This window comes from Salvia hispanica, chromosome 1, assembly GCF_029641045.1.
Source record: "Salvia hispanica isolate PSC_SH4W2 chromosome 1, Shi_PSC_v1, whole genome shotgun sequence".
Classification (NCBI taxonomy): domain Eukaryota; kingdom Viridiplantae; phylum Streptophyta; class Magnoliopsida; order Lamiales; family Lamiaceae; genus Salvia; species Salvia hispanica.
Window position 1 is genome coordinate 7,389,736 of NC_142692.1, and position 25,473 is coordinate 7,415,208.

Below are 25,473 nucleotides of genomic sequence, written 5' to 3' on the forward strand. Positions count from 1 at the left end.
AAATTTTATTTCACTTCTTCATTGTCTTCCCTCACTCCATCACAAATTTTCTGCAAATGGAAAAAAAATTTGTTCACATCATGGAATTCACGTTCCTTAACGATCTACAACCTAACAATACTTCGTCAGTGATTCAAGTGAGGTGCATGCATGTTTATGTGCATTAAACATGGACAAATCAATGTAATCTTGGAGTGTGTGTTTTACGATCGGATGGTATGCATGTCATTGTTTAGCTTATTACTCCCTCCGTCCCGGAGTATTAGACTCACTTCTTTTGGGCACATGATTTAAGGAATTGATATTTAAATAGTTAAAGTCGATAGAGTAAAGTATGAGAGAGGAAAAAAGTAGGGGAGAGAAGAGAGAAAAAAGTAGGTGGAGAATAAAATAAGATAGATGTTTTTTGCTAAAAAAGGAAATGAGTCTAATATGTTGGGACATCCCAAAAAGGAAAGTTGGTCTAATACCTTGAGACGGAGGGAGTACTATTTTTTAGTTATTTATCTAAAACTAAAAATCATTTATTGTTATTTTTCCATGCATGAAACAAGAATTCAAGCCACGGTTCCAAGGAATTTACATAATACTTTCAACTTTTTGTTTATAAATATGTATCATTTGCTAGCTTATAGTTATTACTCTTTACCTGTGTAATATGAGATTAATTTGTTTTAATGATGTTAGTTCATATTTAAGTTTTTTCTTAATATTAGTTTATTTTATTTTTGCTAGTTTTATTTTAATTTTTCTGTGTAGGCTATAGTAGTTTTTTTTTTCTCACAAATATAGAATCCACATAAGCTTCTGACTATATGTAATATTTTGAAGCTACAACATTGCACATTTGTCACCAATTTCATCACTCCATAGTTTTCATGCAAAGAAAACACCTAAAACAAAGAGAAGAAAAGAAGCAAAAAAGACGAAGATCATAAACTATCACATTTGCTTTCGCACGTATTCATTAATTTGGAGATTAAGGAGTAAAATAAGGTCGAGGAAGAGTCACAATGATATTGGAGTTTGTATTTTATTATTTATTTATTTTTTATTTTGCTATTCTTATTATTGTACAAATAAGTTTGTTCACATATAAGTTTGTTCACGTCTTACAAACTTTGTACACCATTTTATCTTTTTATGACGATGTTATTGTCCTCATTGTACTTTTTAGTTGTATATTTAGTATTTTAGTATTAAAGTATGTATATTATAACTATAAGTGTCGCAATTAACAAATATTTTTATGTTGCTTTAATTTTATATTTATTTAATTTTATATTTATAATTATATAACATATTGTTACTCTAGGGGAGTGATCAATTGCTAACTCATCATTTAATTGCTAACTACAACTAATTTAAGGCCATAGGATTTTAGAAAACGTGTGGTCTATAATTTGCCACGTGTAATTTTCGTTTTTATTAATTAAATCGAAAAAGATAAAAAAAAACTTCAAATTAGGGTTTTGGAAGAAAATGTCAATATAGTGTTCCGAAAATATCAACTCAATGCTTTGAGAATGTCAACACAATGCTTTAAAAATGTTAACCCATTGCTTATATTGACATTCTACATGTATTATATTGACATATTTTATATAGTATGTTGACATTTCTGCTTGTACGAAAAAATTAAAAAATTTTGAATTTTTTTTTAAATTTTAATGTCGGAACATATGCATGTATGATATCGTTGGAATCCTTATGAAATTATCTTTAATTTGATATGTATTATATGAATTTAAAGTTTTGGGATTTCTTTTAAAAGTTAGTTATAACTAAACATGTAGTTAATTGACATTAATACCCCTATGGATATTTTTTGGAATTAATCATATGGTCTTATTGACGTATTTCGTTGATCGTATTGACATTTAGGGATAAATGATCTAAGCCCTCAATTTGAATATCTAATGGCTATTATTTAGTTGTAGTTAGCAATTAAGTTATGAGTTAGCAATATAACACTCCTCGTTACTCTATAATAGGAGTACTATAGTTTTTATTTTTTAATCTTATGTAATGTATTTTTTAGTTTATTTAATTTATTCACGATATCTAATTAATTATATAAAAATATTATATGTCACGCCTAGCGCGTGGACTAACCCCTAGTTTATTTATAATAACTATGTTTTGGTCGATTATTTTTAAAATAAAGTATATAAAAAAAATCTTCAAAGATTATACTACCTTGAATAAATTATCGCTGTTGCGTCGAGCGTGTATGGTGCCTAGTTGCCTAGTGGCGCAATATTCTTGACGGTCAACGCAATTTAATGTTTTACACTTCATCTATCCTAAATTTTAGTAGTACTATAATTTTTTTGAAATATTTCAATTAAGTTAATTGTTTTTTTTATAAAAAAACATAATATCAAATCACTCTTACTCTATTTAATCTTACTTTATTTTGTTTTAATCTCTCTTACTTTATTCTTCTCTCTATTTTATTTTTTCTTCATTTAATCCATTTAACACAAATTATTAATCTGCTAAAAAATACTAGTATATCTCAATTTAGTTGGACGGAAGGAATATTATTTACGGTTGATCTTAGTAAGGTTTCTTTTTCTTACCATTTATAATTATTCTGTATTTTAGATGTCCGAAAATTGTTGTTACTGTATCCCCATATGCCAGTGTCTTTTTAAATCAAAAAGTCAATTAGTTTGTTTGAGAATATTGTATTGATTGTTGCGTGGACGTTTGTGCCACGATATCTATACCTTTGATAAAAAGAGATATGCGAGTCTAGCCGTGTGATTTGTTGTTTGTTAGTTGATTTTTGTCATTTATTAGCTTTTATATTGCTTTTATGGTAACCTATTTTTATGGCGTGGTGTTTTTGTTGGATCTTAGTGCACCAATTTCTGATTTTTAAGTATTTTTACACTCACCAAACAAAAGAATTTGCCCTAGCCGCGATATCAAATTAAGATCATGCTATTAACTGTACTTAATTATGCGATTAATTTTATAGGTTGAACTTTTATTAGTATTTTAAAATTTATATCCTCAACTTCGAGTTATGTTTTGTAAATTCTGAACTTGACGAAATTATTTGATTATGGCATGTTTAAAAAATTGGCGTTGTGAACAGTATTTTTTATTTTACACCTCAACAGTATGCAGCAAAAGAGCAGTAAAATTGTACCCAAATCCATTATTCATTTTAAGACCACATGGGTGATTGGGCAATTGTCCGTGCGTGTCAGAATATGTAACACCAAAGTGCTTAAATTTGCAAAACCATTATAAGAAAACTGACCAAATACACACTGAAAACTACATGATTGGATTATCTTAATTTCACTCTTATCAAGATTAGGTTTGAGGCAAGTCCAAGTCTACATTCCATGATGATGATTGCGTTTCAATATAATAACTATTCATGCATGTAATAATGACAACTAATTTCAGATGCTTTTGATGTCTCCATACACCACTGAGTAAACGCACAATTACACACCTTTTGCATAACTCTCTCATTAATCATTCAAACAAATAGTATATGGATCAACATCATTATGAATTGTCTCATTCGTAAACTATTCTTCCAATGTAGAAGAGGACCAAAGTGTTAACGTTGAAAACGAACGCCACATGAGCTATGCAGTTCCAAGTTGGCTTTTTATTTATAACAGAGTCTCCGGTGGCGCCCTCCCACTAGGACTTCCCACAAAATTGTCTGACACGTCATCACTAGCCCTTCCCATTCCACTGCTACATCACTAGAACTTCCCACTGCACTAGGACTTCCCGCAATAAAATTAAATTCACAATTAAAATTAAAAGTTACGGAATTAAAATTCAACACGAATACGAACGGGGAAATGCGAATATTTCATTAAAAAAAAAACATACATCATTCGAAAAAAAAATTACATAGTAGATAGAAAAAAAAGCAACCACGTCAACGTGCACCCCTCCGCGTCCAAACCTCTTCGATGATATCCTCCTGAAGTCGAATATCAGCAAATGCGCGCAACCGCTCAACCTCTCCATGAGGTACCCCCATGTTCACATTCGCACTGGCCACGCCGTGGCTTGGACCGGCACCCGTATCATCTTTGTTAGTCCACTGAGTCAGTTCGTCCCCTTCACTTTCGACAATCATGTTGTGCAAAAATGATACATGCGTACATGATGTCGCCGATGTTGGGAATATACCACTGCCGTGTCGGACCCCTCACCATCCCCCATCGACTCTGGAGCACACCAAATGCGCGCTGCCTCCTGACGGGTCGCAAAATAGGACTTCTTTGGTCCGACCGCATGCTTGATCGTCTTCACAAAGACGGGCCAGTTTGGGTATATCCCATCCGCCAAATAGTATCTCATATCGTGCTGGTTGCCGTTGGCGACGAAACTGATGGTGGGACCAATGCCATTGCACTGATTGTTGAACAGGGGCGACGACTCCAAAATAAGCATGTCATATCTACAGCCGGTAGTCAGCTACAGCTTCAAGGATCATCGTGGGATGCTTGGCTTTGAAGCCGGAAGTGTGTATCCCCTTCCAGGCGACGGGGCAGTTCCTCCACTCCCAATGCATACAATCTATGCTGCCCAACATCCCAGGGAACCCGTGCACCGACCCGTGCATATTTATCAGCCGCTGGCAGTCTTCGGAGCTCGGACGCCGAAGATACTGATCCCCGAATATCGATCTAACGCCCGCGCAAAAATTCAGCAGACACTCGATGGCTGAAGACTCGCCAATGTGGAGGTACTCGTCGAACATGTCGCCCGGGCCTCCGTACACCAGTTGCCTGATTGCGGCAGTGCACTTCTGTATTGCCGTGTGTCCGGGTTTGCCAGCCGCATCCTTCCTGATCCTGAAAAACTCGTATCTTCTCTCTAAAGCACCCACGATATGCATAAACAGAGGACGATGCATCCTAAAACGTCACCGGAATAAGGCATCCTCAAAACGCGGTTGCAGAGCAAAGTAGTCCTCATACAACCGAATATGTGCAGCAATGTGGTCCCGGGGTACATGACGTCGGCGATGGATCTGCCGAGGTACCGCCGCCGCCGCCTGCTGCCGCCTCTGCCGGAGCAATCGATCAATCGCCTCTTGCACAACGAGATCCAATTCATTATCACTATCACTATCACTATCACTATCACTAGCGCCTCCGCGCCACTACCATCCGCACGACTACTCGTCATTCTAGATATACTTGAAAAAAGAGGTTAGAGAGAGAAACTTGTCAACACAAGTGGTGTGAATGAAATGAAGTTGATCTCAAAAAAAAAAAAAAAAAAAGCGCGGACGTCCGACCTTCGCCACAGTGGCGGACGTCCGGTCGGACATGGGACGGGCGTGGGCGCCCTTCCCGTTCACTACGGCGGACGTCGGTGACGTCCTACCGGGACGTCCGCCATTGGAGACGCTCTAAAATCATAACACAAAAAATGTTGTTAGGGGTGTCGGGCGCACCAGGACGAATAGATAAAAAATATAAAATATAAAAAACAAAAAAAAAAAAACTCGGGAAATGGGGCGTACGCCTCGCGAATCAAGGTACAATTCAAAAATTACTAAAATCCGAATAATTATTTTGTAATTAAGACTCAATTCTACTCTCTACTATTAGTTTTAAATATTGCTACTAGCAGAATTATTATTAGATGTCTTTAGTATGAGTACAAATTAACGTTGTAAATCATATTTGCTGAAACCTATTTGCTACTATCATGCATCAACTATAAACTCTACTGCCTAAATTTTAGATACACTAAGTGCCTCACCGACGCCCTAGGCTCACCCCCTTGCTCTTGCTGCCCCCGGCCTTGCCCTCGGATCTCGCGCGCCCTGCCACCTCATGGCAATTTCGGTGGAGCTCTTCATGTCAACTAAGTCTAAAGTCATTCTAAAAATAAGCTCCACAGCTTATAAGCTTCAAATTAGTATAAGTTCATCGAATCTGTATAATCCCTTCATAATCTTATGTGCAATAATCAATTTATTAAAATAATTTGTCAGTTAAGTGTCAAGATTCTCTCTATTTACTCATAGTAATTCTCTATCAAACTTATAAGCTCAATTATTCAAAGTTTCAAACCAACTATAACAACTTACAAGCTCTCGACATATATATCATAAGAAGCCACTGCAACACTACCATTAAGTTTGAGAATCTGACTTGGTTTTTAGCGTATATGAATTATATATGTTTCATGCATTTTGCCTCTACGTGCAACAACTCAACATAAGTCTCATTTTATCATTTAGTCCGAGTTTAAAAGTAAAATGCGGCAAATAAAAGATACTAAAAGCTTTATCGACTACATTGTATTAAGCTTGAATTGTTGTTGTTCATACATAGTACATCCATATTTATAGGATTATAAGTAAATGCACATAGAAACAATACAATTGAGACTATAACACTATTAATGTTATATTCCTTGAAACTCTAAAGTGACTCTTTTCAATATTTTTGAGACTGTAATAGTCTATTTCCAATAGTCCGTCCATCAATAAAAATTTTATTGTATTTTTACTATAAATTCTATAATTCATTAACTCATTCTCTTTAAAACTAATAATCGATATAAAGATGAAACTTATATTTTACTAGTATTTATTTTTTCAACTTATATTTATTAAAAATATGTTTTGTGAAAAAGTAACACTTGTTTTGGTGTTAAGGAAGTTAATAAGTTTTGAAATCCAAAACTTGTTTCCTTATCCAAAGGTAAAGAAGTTGAACCGCTCCCTTGCTTTACGAAGGAGGCCACGTGCCAATTTGAGCGCCAAACCCCTTTTCTTCAAAATTCAAAATTCAAACATAAATACTCCTATTTTCACAACGGTACACATTATAATTTTGAATTCAAGTTCAACCATTACCATCGCTTTTGATAGCATCGATTATCCGTTTAATTGATGTAGGGATGGATTTCCACTCCATGAATCGCAAACAGCTGCAGACATTATGCAAGAGGCACAAGATTCCCGCAAATTTGTCCAATCTCGAGATGGCCAACAGGCTCACGAAATTTCTCAAGGTAGGTTTTTATCTTCTTTTGCTTTGTGTAACAGTTTGTTGTTCGAGAATGCTTTTTGTGGTAGTATCTGTTTCATTTTTAATTTTTTGAATCGAAAATCCGGTGTTGTTTCATGAGCAGGAAGAAAATGTGAGCGAAATCGAATCTGTGGGTGAGGTTGTGAATAAAAAGAACAAGAAAGTACGATTTAGTCCGGAGCATGAATTGTTTGAGTTTACCAGATCGCCAATACAAATTAAAAGAAGAAGTAGGAGGAATTCTGTTTCAGGGAGAGATAATAATTGGTCAATTGAAATGGAGGCAGAAACTGTGGGTAGAGAGGGTAGCACTGCGCAGACTGGAGAGTTGAAGTTGGTGGAGGCAGAGGTTAAGCAGAATAAGAGAGGAAGGAAGGCTGTGAAATGTAGTGATGGAAAAAAAGTTGCTTCTGCTGTTGATAGTTGTGAAGATGGACAGTTGGTAACGGAAGTTAGGCCAGTTAGAATGACGCGGCTGAGAGGGAAGACGGAAGCAGAGGGCGAGATGATATGTGCAAAAGATGATTATAAGAGGGATGAGAAAGCTTCAGATAGAGTCAAGAATGCTGGGAACACTGAGATTGCGGAGAATCATAGTAGGGTTACCAGGTCTAAGGCACAGAAAGTGACAGAAGCTCCTGCAGCAAAGGAGAAAAAAGGGAGAAAAGAAGTGAAAAATATTGGTAAGGTAGCTGCTGTTAGAGCTGAGACTGGTGACAATAGAAACTCTTTGAGTAAGAGAGGGGATGAGGGTGAAGGAAAATCAGCTATGGGTTCGGATGAGAGATCTGCAGGAGAACATGTGACTGTTGAACCTCAACTTGCTTTAAGGAGATCTAAAAGGAAAGTGAACGGGGTTGGTGGATCTGAGATGTTGATTTGCGATACAAGGGAACATGAAAAGGTCAAGGGCTCAACAAAGACCTTCAAGTTGTTGGCTTCAGGTGTTCCTGAAGTGGATACAGAAATTAGTGGAGTTGAAGGTGATCAAGGTAGAGGAGCAGTTCTGAAAATTGAAGAACCCATTCAAAAGATGGAACCCCGAAGAAGTAACAGGAGGAAGACTGTGATTGATTATACTCGTCTTATAGGTGATACATTGAGAAGCTCACTGACACAGTCAGACATTGTTCCTGAAGCTTCTAAAGATGAGAAGATGGTTATCCAGCCTATTGGAGTTACAAGGAGGTCTGGGCGTAAGACCTTAAGTGTGAAAATGGTTTCTACTATTGATACTGATTCAGCTGTAGAGAATCTCGATGCAGAAAAGCCTAAAAGCGAATCATGTCTAGGAGAGAAGGAGATTTTTGCAGTAGTTCAGAAGAATACGCGAGTAACAAGGAATACTTCCAAATGTAAGCCACCAGGGTCTCTAGACAAGGTTGGTACTGATTCAGCTGCAGAGAATATTGTTGCAGAAAAGCATATAAGTGAATCATGTTTAGGAGAGAAGGAGAATGTTGCAGCAGTTCAGAAGAATATGCGATTAACAAGGAATACTTCCAAATGTAAGCCACCAGGGCCTCTAGACAAGATTGGTGGAGATTCTAATATTCACCAGAAGAACAAAGTAACAAAGAGAAAAAGGGTTCATGTCTCAGGAGATGCAATGATAAAGAACAATGATACAATCTCTGGAGAACAGTCATTGAAAGGTAGAAGCAGTGAGGAAGTTGTGTCTCCAACTGCCAAAGGCAAATTTTCTGATGAGATGACCCAACCACACAGACTAGACAAACCCCAGACACTTGACACTTCATCTCATCACGATTCTTCGGGAATTGGGGTATCGTTGTTCTTGAATGTTCAGCTGTCCGTTTCAAAAGATTCAGAAAGTGCTAACAACTTGTGTTCCAAAAATATCATTAGTGATGTGGATCTGACATCTATAAAAGAGACTCATGAAATGAAGGAAGAGGTCTCTGCTGCTGATAGTGCTGACAATTCTTGTATGAACTTGGCCAATGAAGGAAAGTTGGTGAACTCAAACGCAAATGCAGCATCCACATCCAAGAGTGCAGCTCGGGGCACTGAGTCCTCAGCTTCTGAGGATCAAATTTGTAACAGCAGCATTGTGGAAGTGAAAGAGGGCAAGTTACTATGGGAGTTTGATGTCCATGAATCAGTTGAGCAGAATATAAAAGAAGTGGGTAGGAATGGCTCAGAAGCTTGGATGTATAGCCAAGCAGAAGATTCTGGATGCAACAACAAAATCAATGACCAAGTATTTGCAGAAGGCTTAAATGTTCCCGAAGAGGAAGGTTCTGCTGAGACATGCTCTTCTGCTGACAGCTTTTTGAATGGTGATCAATCAGATGTTAAGAGTAAGCGTTCCCAACCAGATATTTCTGTGGTCTTTATCTTTTAAAGTACTTGGCATATGCCAACATTCATATTATGTATACATGTGCAGCTGACCTAGAAGTAGCAGAGACTGAAGTGGATGAACACGTACAACCATGTGTCAGCTTGGTTGATCACCATAATGATCAAGATGACTTAGAGTTAGGAGCATCCAGTAATATTCTGGACATCAATAATGAAGATACATCCCGAACACCTGGAGCCTTTAAGTCTTGTGGTAACTAGTTGTACTAGAATATACATATTTATGCTTTCATGTTTGGGACATTTTTTCTTAGCTCTTGTGATTCATTTGGTGTAAATCAGGGACCGATTATACCTACTCAAAGAGTTCTTCAAAACTGAAGGTGCCATCTTTAGGCATGACTGTGCATCATGTTGATGATGTGGCCAAAGGATTTGAAACCTTCTTCCATAACAGTAGAGCTTCAGAATCGGCTGAAGCTGATGAAGGAGGTTGCTCAAAAGATCAAAGTAATTCAAGTGACCAGTTCAATGAATCCAATATGCCTGAGCTATGTCATAGTGAAAGAAATGCTGGAATAGTCTCACCTGATAAGCTTTGTACCGATAGCACTGGTGTTAATTTAAAAAAAGGTCATGATGATGTTCAAGTGGATAAGTTATTTGATCAAGAAGGAAGATACAGGATCACACCACAAGAGAAGGAAAACTTTTCTGGTGAACATTCAGTCGAGGATTTTAATGAGCAAGGGCTGTCACAACATGATTCCCCTTCTATAGCACCCACAACCATGTACAACAGCACTGGAGATCATAAGAGCTCTAATTCACAGGAAACCGATCCTTCTAGCCCCTCTTGTGTTTCTGAAACTCAAGGTAGATATTTCACTTTTATTTAGCTTAAATTCTCTTAAGGTCAATTTATAGTGCTTTTCATCCAAGTATTTTATTTGTCATCATCACAAATAATGTATGATGCTTTGCATAGTAATAATGTAACCTGCAAGTATACTGTCAGAAACTGATAGTTTTTCTACCTACAAGTCATTTCGTGTTCAAAAGCAAAATTTTCCTTTCACCCGAAACAATAGTCTACATACAAAGAAGTAGTACCAGAAGTTATGTTTGTATTTATTTAATCTTGTATATTCTCTGTCAAATATGTTTATCGGTTTACATTACTTTGCTTCAGCGGAGAAGCAAAAGAGTCTAGTGGCCAATTCCAATGAACTTGCACCCTCTAATAAGAGGCAGGTAACTTTGAGCAGTGCAAGTGAACTGGCAGGAAATGCAGTATGCTTCTTGAAGAGTTCTGAGATGAAAGATGCTGGAGGCCTCATTGCTGATGAAGATGGTTTGTCGGACATGAACCTTCACAATAAGATATCACTAATAGCTTCATGGTGCTAAATGTTATTTATGGCTAGCACTTTTAAGGACTTATTGCGTAATATGTTGTTTGTTCTTGTAGTCAATGATGAAAACTATGACATAGATGAAGAGGTTTCGGCCGAGGCAAGCATTTCACATGTCAAAAGTTGCTCTGTCAACAAGATAGCGGCTGGAAGTCTTGGTGATGTGAAGTTTCAAGACACCGCGGAAACTGTACATGAACACAAAAACCTGGTGGCAAGGAAGACAGAGTCAGATGCAGATGAAGAGGCTAGTCTTGCGACATCTAGGCAAATCTGGACAGGTTTGTTGAGAACTGTTTTCACTGACATACAATTCTTAGTAAAAACTAATTTCTTTGTTCTACTGCAGAAGCTGAACTTCAGAATCTGTTTGGAACCTCGGACGAATATGCTCCTCCTGGTCTAAGTGACACTTTCTGTCAAGGATCTGAACGAGCAAATATGACAATGTCAGAGAACAAATCAACTCCCAGCATTAGTGGCATCTTGACCGAGAAGCCGGAAAAAGAGATGGATGAAGAAAGTGGTATCGAGAGTGATGCTAACATCTATGGTAGTACATATTCACCATTAAATTACTTAGTCTTATTGTTGAAATTATGCTTCTGATTGTTATTCATATGATCATCACTGTAGGAAATGCGCTAGAATCTCTGTTTGCAACACCAGTAAAGATTACTCCCTGCAAGACAGAAGAAACCTATTCTCATGGCAGTATATTGGACGGAAGTGTGATGTCGGTTCAGGAAGGGTCGGTGACAATGAAGGGAAATGTTCCTACAGGAGTTACGTCCAATGAAAAGGCTCAGAATGCTGGATATGAGATTGAGAACAACTTAGGCACTGGAGCTGCATTACCAAGTCATGGTGGAGATGGCATTTGCGAAGATGTAAATGAGGTTGAGAGTTTTGACAGAGTATTGGACGGAAGTGCAACATCGATTCAGGAATGGTCAGAGGCAATGAAGGAAAATGTTGCTACAGACGTTACGTCCAATGAAAAGGAAAATACTGCTGGATATGAGATTGGGGGCAACTTAGGCACTGGAGCTGCATTATCAGATAATGGTGGGGATGACATTTGCGAAGATGTAAACAAGGTTGAGAGGGTATTGGATGGAAGTGTGACATCGATTCAGGAATGCTCAGAGGCAATGAAGGAAAATGTTGCTACAGACGTTACGTCCAATGAAAAGGAAAATACTGCTGGATATGAGATTGAGGGCAACTTAGGCACTGGAGCTGCATTATTATCAGATAATGGTGGGGATGACATTTGGAAAGATGTAAACGAGGTTGAGAGGGTATTGGATGGAAGTGTGACATCGATTCAGGAATGCTCAGAGGCAATGAAGGAAAATGTTGCTACAGACGTTACGTCCAATGAAAAGGAAAATACTGCTGGATATGAGATTGGGGGCAACTTAGGCACTGGAGCTGCATTATCAGATAATGGTGGGGATGACATTTGCGAAGATGTAAATGAGGTTGAGAGAGTATTGGATGGAAGTGTGACATCGATTCAGGAATACTCAGAGGCAATGAAGGAAAATGTTGCTACAGGAGTTGCAACCAATGAAAAGGCACATAATGCAGGATATGAGGTTGAGAGCAACTTAGGCACTGGAGTTGCTTTATCAAATAATGGCGGAGATGCCATTTTTGAAGATGTAAACGAGGTTGAGAGTGTTGAATTGCTGAATACTTTCACTGGAGTTCTTTTTGAAGCTGAATATGACGGTTGTGAAGCTTTGGAGGATCAGTTGACCCATAGCAAAGAGGAGTGCCTTCTAGAAAGTAATTCAATAACAGAAGAAGACATAGAAGAGCATGCCATTCCTCTAGCAGAATCCTGTCTTAATGACGAAGAAACAGAGAAAAGTATTATAAGCGTATCTGGGTCACCACGGGATTTATATGAACTTATGTCAGAATCACGTAGTTGTAAGAGTGAAGCTCATAATAAGTTTAAGGGGGAAATGACTCAAAGTACTACATCTGAATTATCTGATGCCAATCTTCAGAAATCTGAGGTTCCTGAGAACAGCCATCTTCCTGCTGCCTGCACTAATGATCATTACAATTTAAGGGAAACATCGATCAAGACTTCCAATGAACCAGAAGTGGAAAATATTGGCAGCTCCAATAGAGGTAGCATTAATTTGATTGTCATGTATAGTAAATATGAATTTCACTATTTGTTCATGACAATATTTAGCTGTAATGAGCTTTGCGCTTTAATGCTACATCTAAGATTGAACTATGATGATGCAGAACTTAGCTGAACTTTTTGAAGGCTCGACAATAATTCCAATTGTTCTTTTAATGCACTAGTCATTCTAAAAAGGGATTTAAATTTGGATTTTTCATATGGGGGGCTTAGAATTCTGTACTTATAATGTTTTATGGGGGTGATAGAAAGTGAAGGGTCAGTTTTTCTGGTTTTTAAGTTGGATATTGCAAATCATTTTTAGGATGCTTCTTGCTGATATTGCCCAGTTATTCTTCTCATATTTTGTAGGTATATCTTCCCTGATTTCTTTGAAGGTCTCTCCTGATTGTGAAGAATCAATACTAGGGAGTGATGATCAATATGAAGCCAAGAAATTGGATGAGCAAGATGGAAATCCAAAGTGCTCCCAGGATATTTCTGACGAATTGCATACCACCAGTGAAGTGGCAATTCAGGGAAATGTTTCAATTGGTTACAATAACAGTCAGGAACTGGAGCAGCTTGTAAGTTCTGATGAACTTGACAGCATAAGTAAGGAGGCCAAAGGGATGGAAACGACCACACAGACATTAAATAACACAGATGCAGTTGCAGGTTGAACAGCTTGTATATGGTTTATCTATTACTCCCTCCGTCCGTGAATAGGAGTCCCGTTTTTCCATTTTGGTCCGTCCACGAATAGGAGTCCCGGTTCATAATTACCATAAATGGTAAAGAGGCCCCACATTCCACCAACCCATTCCACTCACATATCATTTAAAACTAATATATACAAGTGGGACCCCTATTCCACTAACTTTCTTCCACTCACTTTTCTTAACATTTCTTAAAACCCGCACCGATAAGAAATGGGACTCCTATTGTTGGACGGAGGGAGTATATTGCAATTGTTGAAGGTCTTATACTGTAGGTGTCGAATAATTTTAGGATTTTAGCTTGAATATGGCATTGACTTAATTGTTTCATCTTTGCAACAGAGCATGGATCATTTGCCTGCAGGGCATCTGGAGGTGATAAAAAGTTAGAAACTGGAGAGCCTGTTCTTAAATTAGATGAGGAAAAGGTGCAAGATGCTGGATTTGAACTTGAAAACAGCTCATGCGTTGGAGATTTATTGTCAGATGATGGCGGAGAAGACACTTGTGGAAAGATGAACGATGAGGAGGAGCAGTTGCCTGAGAACACAGAGGAGTGCCAGAAAGGAGCTAGCTTCATCCCAGAAGACAATGAAGAAAGGGTCACTTCTCCAGAAACAGACAGTAGCAATGAATTGACAGAGGAATATCTTAACATCTTGTCTGGCACACCAAAGAATTTGGATATAAATGGAGGCTGCCAAGACATGTTATTTGATAATGCTCTGTCAGAAAGCGTCATTCGTAAGAGTATAGCTGATTATAAATCCGAGCAGGAAATTATACAAGGTAGTGAAGTTGAAGATGAGTTATCTGATGCTGATCTACAAAAGTCTAACATTTCTAAGAACAGTCAGAATGTCATAGATGAAGGTAGGTCGAGTTTGTTTGTTTTTAGGGGCTTTGGGGGAGGTCTTATGCAGCATTCTGATGCTAAAATATGAAATCTTATGATTGAAAGGTTATGACCAAGAATCATGTTTCCAACTGCTCGTGGTGCTGGAAAGGAACTACTGTACTTTTTTTGTTTTTTCTGTTGGGGGGCTTAACTTTCTGAACTTGTCAATTTTATGAATGATGGCTCTCTTATTCTTGGTTTTTGTAGGTACCTATCTGCCTCTATCTTCAGAGGCCTCCCCTGTCTCTGATGAACTTACACAAAACAAAATTTGTGGAGTTATGATTTGCGATGAGGTAGATACGAAAGGAAAATCCTCTCAAGATGTGTCTGATGAGTCGCATACCAACAGTGAAGTGGCCATTCTAAAAAGCCTTTCAGATAGTAACGACCAGACTGAGGATGCTGGGCGTGCTTGCAGTCTTGAACTTGAGAGAACATCCCTGGAGATAAATGAGGCAGGCACAGCGACACAGGATCTTAACAAAGGTGTTGGTCCTAGAGGTCAGAACTTGCCTTCTCCATTCTAATTTGCTGAAATTGTTCAATGCTCTTACCAAAACCAATAACTGATTATTTTATTATGTCATGTTACAGACCACGGTTCTTCTATTTGTGGTGCAGAACTGCTTCTCCATGCAAGAGATGAAAAAAGTGACAGTTTAAAGGGAGACAATAGCATGAAGGACATTGAAGAGGCTGAGACTTTAACTACTCAAATGGTTCAGTTTCCCGTTGAGCGTCATTTTGAGAAGAATGTGGAAGACTTCAAGAATTATACTATCGCACTCTCAAATTCACCAGCCTCTGGATCTGATGGGATTTTAAGGGAAAGTGATGTTGCAGATACAATTAAAGAGTACATTGATTCTGAATCTTCTCTGCCTGTGATCTTTGAAAATTCTGGTGCCAGCCTTCCGAGTGACATGTTGGCAGATACTGATGAAGCGGTTGCTAGTGAAATATCAGCCATGTCCATTTACGAAAAGGACATTGCTGCTAGGCGTGACTGCCTAACTCCAATGATGGAGATATCATCTCACTCCTCCAAGGATGAAGATACTGTGCCATCACTTGAGTGCCTCAATACAGAACAAGAGGAAGACACACTGTCAATCAGACCTGCTCAAGTCTCGGAGAAAGCAGCAAATTCCCCTGAACGCATTGATGAAGGTATGCTATTACCATTGATATCTAAGTTTTCTCTTGGTTGCATATCCCTAGGTTTACTCAATGCTGTTACAGAAACCTGCTATATAACTAAAGACATTGCATTTTCCTTCATATCTTGTCTTCTGCAGTAGACCTGTTTAACAACCTTAAATTTTGTTGGTCTCTTAGGCAACACTATTAAGCTTGATGCTGTTGAAGATGGACACATTACGGCCTGTTCGACCATGAGGAAGAATGCTAGAACCATTTTGATCCATGGGACCCCAGGTAAGCTTATTGCTGCAGACATGAAGGAGAATGAGCTGAACCAGAAGCGCTCGAACATAGGTTATATCACAGCAGCCAGACCAGCAAAAAGGAGACCCTTGCAGGATCTTCAAGGGAAATAAATTCGTCTTATTTTCTACTTATTTGGTGTTGTAAGGCTGCTGCCTTATGCATATCTCATGCAAATAGATATTTATGAAACATTTCTCATGTAATCTCAGATTCTGAATTGATTAATAGACAATATTTGATGTTTGTAAAGGGTAAAAGCACATTGTTGCATCAAGTCCTTTTATTGGTAAGAAAATATATTTGAGTTTACAGAACACAACATGATCCAAAGAATACATTTATAAAAAACTTTTTGCACAACAAATAAAAATGTGTGATCTCGCATCGTTTTATCTACATAGACAAAGAGAGCCACCGGAGAGCTGCAGTTTCTTCCATGTTTGCCGACGTTGTTTACCCCGACATTTATCTCGGTTTCGCAGCTTCTTTTTCCTACATATAAACTCAGACACCACCTAAAGTTTTTTACCATTTGTATCTAATTACAGTCCAAGCCACAAACTTCTAAGACGATGCCATCCCTCGACAAGAAGGGGTTGATACGAACCCACAGCAGCGAGAAAATGGAAGCCAAAAGAATCGACCACACCACGATGATGGTCGGGAGGCGGTCTTGGCGCCCCATGAAACCTTTGAGGAATGGGTACAGATGGACGATCACCCAGAGGGCGAAAAAGAGCCTTCCGAAGAGAGGTCCCCACGATTCATACCCGTTGTTGATGGCGTCCGAGACTCCAACCACGACTCCGATGATGTTGATGATCATCAGTGTCATGGGCGGGATCAACAGAGACGTCCACTTAAAGAGGTAGAGATCTGAGAATTCTCCATCATCAGCTGCTTTTGAGGTGACAGTGAAGTTTGTGTTCACACCAGCCAGAACTTTGAGGAGACCTTGGATTAGAGCAAAGAAGTGAGACGAGACTCCTCCGATCACCCAAAACTGCTCGTTTCTCCACAGGTCGTCGATCCCAACGCCACCCCACTGCATCTCCAACACGCTAGTCACAGCGATGGATATGAACATCCCCATAAAGATGATACTGGCGTAGTTACTGATCTGTAGATACAAAGAAAAACAACTTGATATATGCTCGGTTGAAAAATGATCGAATATAGTGTTTAGAGAGGAAGGAGCATTCACCTCTGGGACAATAAATTTGCCTGTAAGCAGGCAGACGGCTGGTAAGGCACAGTAAGCAAGCAATGGAAGTGAAGTCAATGGATAGACAACCGAGTTTATGTACGAGAATCTCTCCAGTGGTTTCAGACCACATCCGTATCCGTACCAAATGGGGCAGTGCCTGCTCAATAAGATCTCGACTGATCCCAAGGCCCATCGGAGAACCTGGTGGAGACGATCAGAAAGATTGATAGGGGCAGACCCTTTGAATGCTGGTCTTTTGGGCATACAGTAGACTGACCGCCAGCCGTGGCAATGCATCTTGAACCCGGTCAAGATATCTTCAGTAACCGAACCATAAATCCACCCAACCTGGCAATACATAAGATTGTGAGAAGTGATGCCGGAATTAGAAACCGTAGGAGGAAACAAAGGCTCTCGAGCAGTGCATATGTACCTCTTTCCCCCATTCGGTTTTATCTTCATAGCCACAACTGATCACATGAATAGCTTCTTTCAAGAGAGATGCAGATGTTGCTCCTGCTGGGACACCACCATTTTCTAGGAGAGCTGATGCAATGAAAACTGGTGATTGTCCAAATTTTTTCTCGAATTTTACTTGGGGCATCAAGGCTGACTTCTCACTGTCAACTCCTGCCACACAACATAAAAATGTCAAAATATGATAGAAAGAGAATAAACCATTTACATTTTTGTCATTGTGTTGTTATTATTATCACTATTCCAGAGAATAATATTATACTGGTTAGATGATGATTTATAATATTTCCTCACCTTCAATTCCTTCCTCAATGTTTTCAAGAGCATGGATTTGTGTCGCTTCCCTGTTCTTCGTCTTTTTCTTATTGTCCTTCGATTTCCCTTTCTTAGTCTTCTTTCTAGATCCAAAGCAGCAGCAACACCATTTTGGCCAGCAGTTGCACGTTTTGCCCGGTGGTTTTGCTTTCTTGGGGGCGTCATATCCATAAAGAGCTTGCCTCCTAAAGACGCATCCAGTTCCGACATAAATTGGACCTTGGATCCCGTCAAGCCCTTTCATATTAATCTGTTGCCAACAACAAGGTTAAATTCATTCATTCTTGAATATAAACCACAACTCAGACGCTGTTAAATGAGGAAAGCTTCTTATACATACATCAAAGAAGACAACGTTACGGTTCGAGTATCTGTCGTGCCTATCAATTCCATCAAACCTTTGAGGAAACTGCACGTAGCATATTTTCTTGCCGGCTTGTGGATCCATCATGAAACACATAGCTTCTCTGAGAGCCTTACTGTTATTTATGTAGTGATCACAATCAACATTGAGTAGGTAAGGAGCATTCGAGATGACAGCAGACACCCGTATCTTCAATTAGGAAAAGCAACAAACCGGGTCAGATAACTTATCATTACAAAAAATTCAATAAAAGGAAAATATAAGGAAAGGTAGTTACCAAAGAATTCATAGCACCGGCTTTCTTATGATGCTCATATCCAGGCCTCTTCTCACGAGAAACGTATATAAGACGAGGCAGTTCGTTACCTTCAATATCCCGAACACCATTTTGACCCAGGAATACCTACCAAGCAGATATAAATAAAGTTATACTTGAGCAGTTCATTGTGCAGACACAGACGGGAGGAAAACAGAGAGTCGAATATACCTGTATCATGCCGGGATGATCCCTGACATTGTTTCCTGGCCATGGAGTACCGTCTTGCATCGTCCAACCATCCTCGGGAACCTTTTGCGCCATTGCAACCAGCGCATTTATGCGAACTTTAAACTCTTCATACTCTCTCTGCATCAAACACAGTTTTAATTGTTTTCTTGAATGAAAAGAACATGAGTTTACATATCATTTTCACATTAGAATAGTTTATGATCAGTAAAGACCTACTTCTTGCAAACCAATACAAATAATACGAGATAGAAACAAAGAGAGAGGGGATACCTTCATTGCACGACGTTCCCTAACAAATGTGGGTTCCACCTTGTCTCTCAGATAGTCAACCTTCAGGGCAAAGTACCATTCAGGAGCACGAGGTTCTATTTTGAACTTTTTGCAGAATGGGACCCACTTCCTGGCGAACTCAGACGTCTCTGACAGAGCTTCGAAGGTAAGCATTGCAGCACCATCATCAGACACATAGCAGGCAACCTTGTCTATGGGGTAATCCACAGCAAGGATAGAAAGAACAGTGTTGGCCGTAATTAGCGGAGGTTCCTTCAAAGGATCCACCGTACTCACAAATATGTCTATGGGAGCTAGCTCAGAGGGTTTGCCCTCTTTCTCATACCTGGTAGAGAAATTTGACATGCATGTCAGTGGTCAGAAGCATGAACATGAGAGAGAGAGATGAAAGGATAAAATGTGGAGTGTACCTTAATGAGAGTCTATCGAGGTATGTTTCTCGCTTGATTGGAAACCACTTTGGGAACTGATCGAAGATCCAGGAGATAGCGAACCATATCTCGCATATAATTGATGTTAGCCACAATCCATATGCATCATTGACGGGGTGACGGATTCTATAATGAAAGAACAATCCAAGAATTGCCATACGCAGCAAAATGACGATTCTGTATGGACTTATCTTGCTCGAAGGAATCGGTATCTTCCTCGAAAGTGGTTGTCGGCCTTCATCCATCCTGTTGGCAAAAATTGTAAATATTCAAATATATCAGAAAGGAAACAAGAAAGGACATTCTTTCTTCTAGAATAAACATAAATGGGAAATACCAATACATTTACCACTTTAGGAACAACTTTAAGGTTTTGGAAAGTAGATTATAAATGAATCTAAAGAGATTGTCATACAAATAAGTTGCATAACTAAAATAACTAACACTCTAAAAAGAATATTTTAAGATAAGTTGCCATGCTTCTTCTCCTCTCTATTAGCTTTATCTTGAAATGGTATATGGAATCACTGATAACTACACACAAAGACATAAATTAGCTGTCTTAAGTATTCCACATCAGTTCAAGTTTCATTAATCTCAATCGTCCAAAATTTCTTGTTCTGTCTCTTTATCAAGATTCACAGACATTCTAGATAATAAAAATGACAGTTTAATCATATCAATGACCGGTTCTCAATACGTGTCCACGATTCAAGAATTATCATGTTACTTATAGGGCTTTCTGAAATTCGCCTTAACACCTGAGTTTCTCGGCATACTCAGCTATAAGTCGACTTTAGAGCCATATTTCCTTTTCTTGCTAAGCAAGACCTACTTTATACGGTAGCTGATCAAATCAAAAATCGAAGTTAGCAACGGCTAAAAAGCAGTGGTTGCAAAAGCTACAAGTCAACCAGTACCAAATTTCATAACAAGGAGTAGTATTAAAAGTGTATGAATAAAGCCAATAAATGTGAGGCCACCGACACTCGATGAACCACATGAAATAAAGGAAGAAAACACAGAACTGGAAAACGGTGGACCTACTTTGGTAAATCAGCATCATCCAGCTCATCTCCACTCCCTTTGCCTCCTTGATGTTTCACAACTTGAAGCTTCTCATTCTGCTTCCTCTTCCACTCTTCCATTCTCTCCTTCCATGCCACAGTGCCGTAGCCATACACAGCCAAGTCCTTCTTTGGATCCATCGGCCGTGGTGGAACTACACATTAAACTTGTTATCAAGAACACCATCATTGAACATAAAAGGCATCAACAATCACACCACAAAACACTCACATGTCATGGATGAATCAGAAGAGGGCATAGGATGGATTCGCTTCCCTCGAAAAGGGGGGATAATTAGAGCATGCTTATCAGCTGAAATCGTGTCATCCTTCATCAAGAATCAAATCAAGATGCAAACTTTATCAGTAAAAAACACTATCAATAATGAAGAAACACAATATATATAACATCTACTACCTCTTGACCATAAGTGAGGAGAGGGATCTCTGAGTTAACGCCAGAGGGATCCATCTCCGAGTGAGTGGTGATGCCGGAGGCAGTCCGGCCAATGCCGCGGGTCGAAAACGCTGCTCCGGCCATGTGCTGCTGCTCATACTCATTATAATCAAATTCATGCTCCAAATCATCAAACTCATCCTCATCTTCATCCCCATCTACTCTGGGACTCCCTGAAAAATTCAAGAAAAGTTGAAGAAAATCAGTAAAATCATTTCAACCACTGGATTCAAGAGGTGGGATGAGTTAAAGAAAAAGGGCAAAGAAATAACCTTTTATACGCTTGTATCTAGTTTTGCATTGAGGGCAGGCTTGATTCCCTTCCCTTCTCTCATACTCATAGCAAGGTCTACAAACAGGGAATGCACATTCATTGCAAGCAACAAAGGGCTCTCCATCTACACTGAATTCAATCTCATCACCACAAATCTGGCAAATCTGGCCGGTCAACTCTTTCACAGAAGTCACCTGTCAAACAGGGAAATCAATAAATTTGGAGTAGATCGAGATGTGGCCAAATTTCAAGAAAGACGAAACTTGATTGGAAGCAAAGATTTAAGTTGAGTGAGAACTAATGACAAGAACGTGGAATGGCCCATAAATCTAGAAAAGCTCAAAAAGAGCAAAGAGAAACTAAATCGGGAAAAAAACAGTTAAACAAAAATGATCGATTATAATGAAAATAGGAAAGAAGTCGGTTTTCAGATTGTCAAACTTCAAAACATCGTCCCATTTGCATAAAGATGAGAACTTTAACAAGAAAAACTCAAAGAGAGGGGAATTACTCTTCCAATGTCATCAGCATTGATGAGAACAAACTCATTCCTGTTATGCGAGCCAGCAACGAGCCTGCCTTTAGTATCCATGAATCGAAGCTTCTCTCTCTCTGAGGTTGAATCAATAGAAAGAGAGAGAAAGATTGTGTTTTGCAAGTCCCATTAGCGCCACACACAGCAAAGCAAGAAGGAAATGTGTGTGTTGTTTTCCCTTGCTACTTAAATACTAAGCCCCCTTCCAATTAACAATGAGAGCTGACAAGGACGGATTAACAGATGCACACAGAAATACACAGAAAAGTATTATTGCACTCTCGGTGAAGACTAGAGGAGTGTCGGTTTAACATAAAATAAATGTAGAGAGAGAAAGGTTTTTGGTGTTTTCTTGATTCTTTTCTTGAGAGAGACCCTCTGCAAATGATATAAGCTGAGCTGTAATAGATTGTTCCCATTGTGATGTATATTGATTTTTAAAATTGTGTGCTAAAAAACATCTCCTTCATGGTGGGATAAAAAGAGTACCGGTTATTAGTTTGATATTATAGAAAAACTTTATTTTGATATTTTTATCAACTATAAAATTTTGAGATATTTTTATTATTTTGTCGAAAACAATCAAATGTCCCTTTTACCAATCTGCAGGAAACGTTAATCCATTGGTATCATCAGAATATGGCGAATATGGGATTTTTGGACAAAAATGTACAGCATTTATAGTACATCAAAATCGAGTGAAATTATTGCAAATACTACTATCAATTAATAGTTATATTCATTTTTTTATTTATAAAAAATAAAGATTGTTAGGGTTTAATTTGGAATAGTTATTTGAAGTTTGTTCAAGTATTATCTATGACTAATATCACAACTACGCCTGAACCAAAAATAAATAACATTTGAAGTTAAGTACAGTAAACTGCCTATAATCATTACGAGCAAATCTAAATATCAATATGAAAATTCTAAAGGGCAACATTGAGTTTGGGGTAAAATTCATGTAAATAAATGAACTCGACCTTCATCTTTTTGATGTTATTAAAGTTGTTATTTTAATCAAAGTTGCTAAAAATACTAACAAATTAAAATGGAATAAATCTCACAGTGAAAAAATCGAATTTTAGATACCCATTTAGGAGCGACATAAAGGTATGATATCTTAGGCCAACAAGTCCTACTAAATGCAAAAAAAAATTAAATTGCAACAACATTTGTCAAATATTCCCAAACATAAAGTTAAAATTTAGTTAAAATATTGGGTCCAAACAAATAATAGTAATGTAATAGAATATGACAACGTGGCCGCACCAATATTTATTTTAATTGAGCTTTTAGTACAAGAGTCGTTGGTGCATAAATATGGAGCACATTAAAATCTTTTTCTGACATGTAATAATAGTACACATAAACAATAGTAGGAGTTGTATTTGCATTCTTAATGGAACACAAGCTCGACATACAAACATCATACGATATCTAGTTTCTTAAAGTTTACTCCAATAAACATTTGCTCAAACGAAATTGAAGGTAGTGGTTCAAAAGTTTATAATTCTCTCTTCCTAGGTGAGGTCGTTCAAACGAAATTGAGAAAATCATATTCTTAGAATGATTTAAAATTTGCATGAACATGCAGAAGGGCGTGATGAACCGAGCTCTGCGATCAGGGGCGGACGCAGAAATAAATAATGGTAAGGACTAAAATTTATAAATTTTATTTTAAAGTATATTTTTGGGTATTATAGAATATTTATCAGGGCTTTTACATAATAATTTGTGTTAAACTTGGATAAATTTAAAAACTTTACAAAAAAAAATGTTTGAAGATAAATTTATTAAGGGCTTTAGCCCCACCTAGAGGTGCCCGCGGTTCAGGAACCGACGGTTACGGTTCGAAACCGCCGGTTCCGGTTTTGGAAATTGTTGAACCGGAACCGAACCGCGAGGGTGTTTTGCGGTGACGATTCCAGTTCCAAAACCACCGGTTTCGGTTTCGGTTCCAAACCAGCGGTTTTTTGGCGGATTTTTTATGGTTTTCACGGTTCCGAACCGTCGGTTTTTTTGCAGTTTTTTGCGGTTCCGACTTGATTTCACAATTTTTTGACGGTTTTTCGCGGTTCCGGCATGGTTTCGGTTCGAAAATTTTTGAACCTGAACCGAACCATGGTTCAAAAATCGATGGTTTCGGTTCGGGTAAATTCTCACGGTTTCGGTTCGGAACTGTAACCGCCGGTTTGGTAAACCTTGGGCAGGTCTAGCCCCACCCTTGTTATACATGTGTCCGCCCCTGTCTGCGATCTATGATGAGAATTTAGCCAACAGAGGTCGTTTGAGAGGAGAAAAACATCATTTTATTGTTTTCTGAATTTTATTTTATTTTTGGTATTTTCTGTTTTTACCTTTTTAATATTTTTGATTTTCTGGACTTCATATAAATATCACATGTTTCTTTAAATCAAAAGATTCTTTGAATTCTCCTTTAGTTCGATTATTCTTGCATGGTATTGGCATTAATTAAGGGACAGTTTCCAACTTTCCATAGGCAAAATTTACTCCTTTTTTAAAAAAATCAACTTAGACATCAAATTAACATGATAAAGGGGACTCTAATAAAATAACTAAATGCAAAAAACAAAAAAAAAAACTAAATACACAAATTGTACTAATAATTATAAAAGAACTGAAGTCATGCACACTCTCACACACATTCAATGCTTCAAACACACATATTGCCATGTGAAAAAGAAGAGTTAGATCTACTTGCATACCTTTTCCATCTATTATTTGCCTCTTAACAGTGACATGAATCTTTCCCCATTGAAAAAACAGTTAAATGAATATTAATCAAATTTTATGGCAATTAATTAATTTCTTGAACGTACTAGGCACTAGCCATAATTATGATTTATATCATGTACGTGTTAATTCATCCATTCATCCTCAAAATTACTACGAGATGGGGCATGAGCGGGGAGAGAAGGTGGAGAGATCGTGTCAAGAGTATGAATAAGAATAAGTGAATCGTTATTTGTACAATATATAGAGTTTATCAGTATCCATATTTGAAATAAGTTTATTTGGACGATTGGATTAACTTAATGGACCAATAATATATGTTGTACTCATATACTTCCTCAAAGAAATTTTTTCAAATAATATATCTTCGTTCTCATGTTTTAAAAGGTTTAAAAGCCTTCCATATTTATAGTGGATCCATAGTAAATATGTTTTGGGAAAATGGATTTATTATCATCGATATGACGCTTCACCATCCTCTCTATAGTAGAATTAGAGCTAGGCGTGCGTGACTCGTGAAACATTAGTAGTTGACTACAATGAGTTATCTATTTTGGAATATTCTTATAATTTTTCTCAAAGAAATAAATTTTATTTCAAAAAGATGAATCTATTATCATCGTTATACATGTGAGTTGTGACGCATAATTTTAAGATAAACAAATTAAAATCATACGGATTCACTCAATTACATGCATGATCATACTTCCATTTTCTATTTTATTTTATGTATTTGGAAACCAAATGAGTAGTAGTGTTCGCAAATTTCAAATAATATTACAT

At 37.9% G+C, this 25,473-nt stretch overlaps 2 protein-coding genes across 4 annotated transcripts; one reads left to right on the top strand and one right to left on the bottom strand.

Moving 5' to 3' along the window:
• The first annotated feature begins 6,835 nt into the window (after positions 1-6,835).
• Positions 6,836-16,264, top strand: LOC125221845 (uncharacterized). Of its 3 annotated transcripts, none has more exons than XM_089066421.1 (14): positions 6,836-7,029; positions 7,150-9,370; positions 9,460-9,627; positions 9,717-10,250; positions 10,567-10,728; positions 10,846-11,070; positions 11,139-11,342; positions 11,426-12,940; positions 13,311-13,616; positions 14,000-14,530; positions 14,619-14,672; positions 14,763-15,059; positions 15,153-15,728; positions 15,897-16,264. In XM_089066421.1, exons 1-14 carry the CDS (start codon positions 6,916-6,918, stop codon positions 16,115-16,117), a joined length of 7,128 nt encoding a protein of 2,375 aa, XP_088922547.1. In that variant the 5' UTR covers positions 6,836-6,915; the 3' UTR covers positions 16,118-16,264. The 3 variants fall into 3 exon arrangements, with proteins under 3 accessions (XP_088922547.1, XP_088922548.1, XP_047980094.2); XM_089066422.1 differs by having other exon boundaries at positions 15,180-15,728; XM_048124137.2 differs by lacking the exon at positions 14,619-14,672.
• Positions 16,265-16,328: 64 nt separating this feature from the next.
• LOC125221846 (cellulose synthase A catalytic subunit 2 [UDP-forming]-like) lies at positions 16,329-22,248 on the bottom strand. Its single transcript, XM_048124139.2, has 14 exons — positions 21,910-22,248; positions 21,397-21,592; positions 21,086-21,297; positions 20,900-20,996; positions 20,648-20,822; positions 19,580-19,846; positions 19,149-19,494; positions 18,858-18,995; positions 18,648-18,773; positions 18,347-18,559; positions 17,986-18,256; positions 17,648-17,844; positions 17,212-17,562; positions 16,329-17,127 (listed from the first exon to the last, which is right to left on the bottom strand). Exons 1-14 carry the CDS (start codon positions 21,988-21,990, stop codon positions 16,546-16,548), a joined length of 3,252 nt encoding a protein of 1,083 aa, XP_047980096.2. The 5' UTR covers positions 21,991-22,248; the 3' UTR covers positions 16,329-16,545.
• Positions 22,249-25,473: the final 3,225 nt, after the last annotated feature.